We start from the raw sequence: 4247 nt of genomic DNA on the forward strand, positions 1-4247 counted from the left end.
ATAATGCTGAGTGACTAATGACTTTTTTGTTTACATTTGATGTTCGTCAAATGATAAATGGCTAAATTTAAGGTTTGGCAAACATCTGTAGCGGCAAGATTCATTTCATATTACAAAACGCTTTTATTACAAAAACTTGGCCACAGAGGAAAAATAACAAATACATCGAAATGAGAAGGTAATTTGGGTTTGGTAGGTGTTATACCAAGGGATTCTTGGGCGTTAAGGGAAAAATAAAAGTTCAAACTTACTCTCGTCACTGTTTCATTTATTCTTTTTTAACCATCCCTGAAGGACTTATTGTATTGTTCCACAATCATTTCTTATTTACACAATTCACTAAACACTGGAAAGATGGACTTGAAATTACAATTTATCTATATTAAATCCTAGAAATAGAAACTTTTGCAACTGCCTCCTAAATGAACAAAACGCTATTCATTTTGGCCACGAAAAAGATAACGTCATTCGTCAGTGCGATTTTGTTCTGTAGCAGTTTTAGTTCAGGTTTAAAAAGCGCTTTGCCAGTCCGCACCATCCATCACATGTGAAAATTCTTGATTTAACTGTACAATCGTGCTTAGAAAATGTGAAATTCATTTTACAGCAATATTACCCCATACGGAAAACCGTCGACAGTCATGATCGCGCTGGCTGACAAATAGGTGTTAAAAAAATTCTCGGTAAATTCATACATCAGACCAAACTTAGGATAATTCTCGAGAGAGTTTGTTATTTCTACAATTCTAGAGATACTTCTGTATTTAGCGACAAGCTCTTTGCTTACACTGATTCTAAACGATAGCAAAAGTTATGATACTGAGGAAGGACAGTCGCAAATGAGAAGAGACTTTACCCTATTCAAATGCTACATTGTCTGTCTTAGGTCAAACAGAAATGACCATCACACTGTTCATGTAGTCACTGACAGTTCTTACCGTTTTCCAGCCAATTGACTGCAGTAGGTACAGTACGATGTCGGCGATACAATGCAGGGTTTGATGTTGCTGCCGTAACTAGATCGCACAGACGAGCAGCACGACAAGGACGGGCTCCCTTTGCTGGCTGGAGCTGGATATTCCTCGGTGTCCGAGCCAATGATACTCGCGATTGAGAACTTAACAGGCCGTTCTCTGTCTCGCACAGCGGCGGGCTCGCTTGGTCTAGTCAGAGCAGGCGGTAAACATGCCAGATACCTTGGAATAGGGTAGTGAGAATACAGTGGAGGGCGCCAGCTTGGAGAATCCACACAGTTCCAGTAATACTGAAACCCAAAGGTACCAACAGTTCCCTCTGGTGGTCGCGGCCTCTTGAATCGTTTTCTTCGTCTCAAAAAGCTGCCGTTGTCAAACATTCCCTCGCTTGCTGGATCGAGTGTCCAATAGTTGCCTTTGCCTGGATTTCCCGGTTCGCGAGGCATCTTCATGAAACAGTCGTTAAGAGAGAGGTTGTGTCTGATGGAGTTTTGCCACGATGGGAACTTTTCACGGTAGTAAGGGAAACGGCGTTTGATGAAGTCGCAGATTTCGCTGAGGGTCAGTTTTCTTTGGGGTGATTGTAGAATAGCCATTGTTATGAGAGCGATGTAGGAATAGGGCGGCTTTGACATGGAAGATTGCCTTCTAGTTTCATTCGTAGAGGTTTGTGGACATATGCTAGGATCTCTTTTTGTTTCCTCTTCGTCCGGTTCTTTTTCAACCAGGACTTCTTCGTCTTCGTCATCGCTTTTCGTTGTTTTAAAACTCTGTATTTTTATCGTTTCCTCGTCGTCGTGTTTGTAATTCTCTTGAAAAGCCATTGCAGTGCTGAGCCCCTTCAGACGCTACTGTTGTGTTGCACGCACTGATCTGTCAGACGCTGAGTGGGTTTACGCTGTGGAAGGTGGCGAAGGAATGATGTGTTTTCAGTCGGTAAAAGTTGTTTGAATAAGTCAAGATACACGGAGACCACCCACCTAAGTTATAACCACTTATAACAACTGCTCTCCCTGGGGCTATCGGCGATTTATTCACGCATTAGCATCAAAAAGGTTTACTCTGCTGCATCCTATCTAATAATTACCTCATTAAGGTGGTGTTCTTTGTAATTAGGCCGTATAAAAACTTTCTCTTTGGTCGGTAAACTTAAACAGGAAGAAACGACACTGATTATCAGTGGTTAGCGCTCGCGCGTGTGTTTTTTAAGGCTCAGAGATATTTCGTTGCACGAAAAATGTGGAATTTAAATCTTGTGAAGTTAGTGGTCGGCACTCGACAATGCTCGCCCACTTGTAGAGAATTGTAGCCCTGGTGTCAAATTTACGCAAACAAATTTTATAAGGCGAGCCCAAATCTATTTCAAATTATTCACAGATGTCTCCCTATTTACTCACAATATCAGATAAGGCTTTGAAAGTCAAGCTAAAAGCTCCAACGTCATGGTGCGACGGACGGAAATTAGTTGGAAAACCGTGAAGGCAATTTCAATAGCACAATTAATGGCGGGAAAGATTGTAACCATTTGTTAAACAGCGCTATCAATTCTTGTTTGATTTTCATTTTGCTAAGAGCAGTGTGTTTACAATACACTTCTGAGATAAAATGGTTTTATTATGTCTTTTCCAAGGTAAATAAACAGAGGAATCATCTGCATGAAATTAGCTGCTAGTGAAAAAAAAAATCTATGCGAGGAGACGAAAAAAGATAGAAATTTGATTTAAAAAGTATTCTAAAACAATCTTGGCTAAGATAATTTTATTTTAAGAGTTCGTTCCAGTATCTCGCGAGATTTTCGTCACCGAGATTGTCACCTTCACAGCAACATATTCGAAGCACATCTATCGAAGTTGTGATCTTTTGAGAGGGCTTAATCCTAACTTAACCGTTTGCAAACAAGGAACATGATAACCCCAAACGGTGCCGCGGAAACACCAAGTTTCGTTTTTACCCCGCAAAGATATCGATTAAAATATCTTCTGAATTATTACATGGTTTTGTGTTTTCTTTTCCTCAAGGGCCATCTTTTTTTCTAATTCGCCAAAAATAACTATTTATAGAAGGGAACCCTCTTTACTCATCTTTAATGTAAAAAGCAAGTACGCTGGGAAAGATTTTTTTACAGCGCGTAATCCACCCAGAGTTTTTGCATCAGATATCTTTGTTATGTCCAGAAATAGCAGATGATTTCTATTCACAAAAATTTATTTGGTTTCAATTTACTCATGATTTTTAAAAAGTTTTATCTATGAAGGATTTTTTTGTAATGTGTTTTCGGTGCCATTATAAAATGCGTCTTCACTAACGATTGTTATAACGTGAAAGTTATACACTGAGAAAATATGTAAGGTGATATTTTAAAAGGGTCTGCTAAAACAAAATGATCTTGTCGACAGATTAACAGTATATGTGATCAAAAAGTGACTGGAGATGTCAAATAAATTCTGGAACAAGGGTTTGATATAGTGCTGAAAATCGCCATTGCCTCACAAGGTGAAAGAACAAGGTGTCGTTTTATTTGACTTTCTTACTTACAATTGTCGGAAACTTCAAGGGCCCTTATTCGCTCTTGTCAGCAAAGTAAATGTACATAAGGTTTGATGTGACGATGGCCTTAAACGAATACACTGCGATTAAAAGTAGATATATTTCACGATGACAAAACACGCCGAAATGCAATCATTTTAGCAGCCTTGAATAATTGTTTGGAATTTCCGTCGTATTTTGCTACTCTTGGTCTGGTTTTGTGAAACTTAGGATATTTGTTTTCAATTAAAGGGAACATAATTTGATCGATAATTTTGGCCCTTTATGGTTTCTCTTCTTTTTTTGAAGAAATCAATCGCGAATTGTAAGCAAGCGGCGAAACTGACTTAATCCTGATATATTGTTTTTCATACTCAATGGCTGTTGTTTTGGCCTTAAATCCTTCGTGCGTGTTGGTTATTAAACAAATAAAAGTCACTATTTGCCCTTGATTACACTAAATAAAAATTAAGACTCACCAAGCTAAGTTCAGCAAGAATCAATTTGAAATTTAATTAACTCTTTTTGTCGCAAATGAAACTGATCATTGAAACCGAACAGTATCAAAGATACACCTTGTCATCTTCAAGGAGTTGTTATTTGCTCGATCACTTCTCAATTATTAATTTCTCAAACTCACTGATTACAAAAGCCATAATTTCTGCGTGGTTTAATTTCCTTTTATTCTTTCCGAAATATACAAACAATTGTCATACAAGACTGAATATGTGAAAATTGCTGAGTAGT

General features: G+C 38.3%; 1 protein-coding gene across 1 annotated transcript; it reads right to left on the minus strand.

Annotated features, from left to right (window-relative positions):
• Positions 1-251: 251 nt before the first annotated feature.
• On the minus strand, positions 252-1992 carry LOC110066754 (uncharacterized). Its single transcript, XM_020773995.2, has one exon. It carries the CDS (start codon positions 1796-1798, stop codon positions 935-937), a length of 864 nt encoding a protein of 287 aa, XP_020629654.2. The 5' UTR covers positions 1799-1992; the 3' UTR covers positions 252-934.
• Positions 1993-4247: the final 2255 nt, after the last annotated feature.

This window comes from Orbicella faveolata, unplaced genomic scaffold (assembly GCF_042242905.1).
Source record: "Orbicella faveolata isolate gen_17 unplaced genomic scaffold, um_ofav_v1 contig_14, whole genome shotgun sequence".
NCBI classification, from domain to species: Eukaryota; Metazoa; Cnidaria; class Anthozoa; order Scleractinia; family Merulinidae; genus Orbicella; species Orbicella faveolata.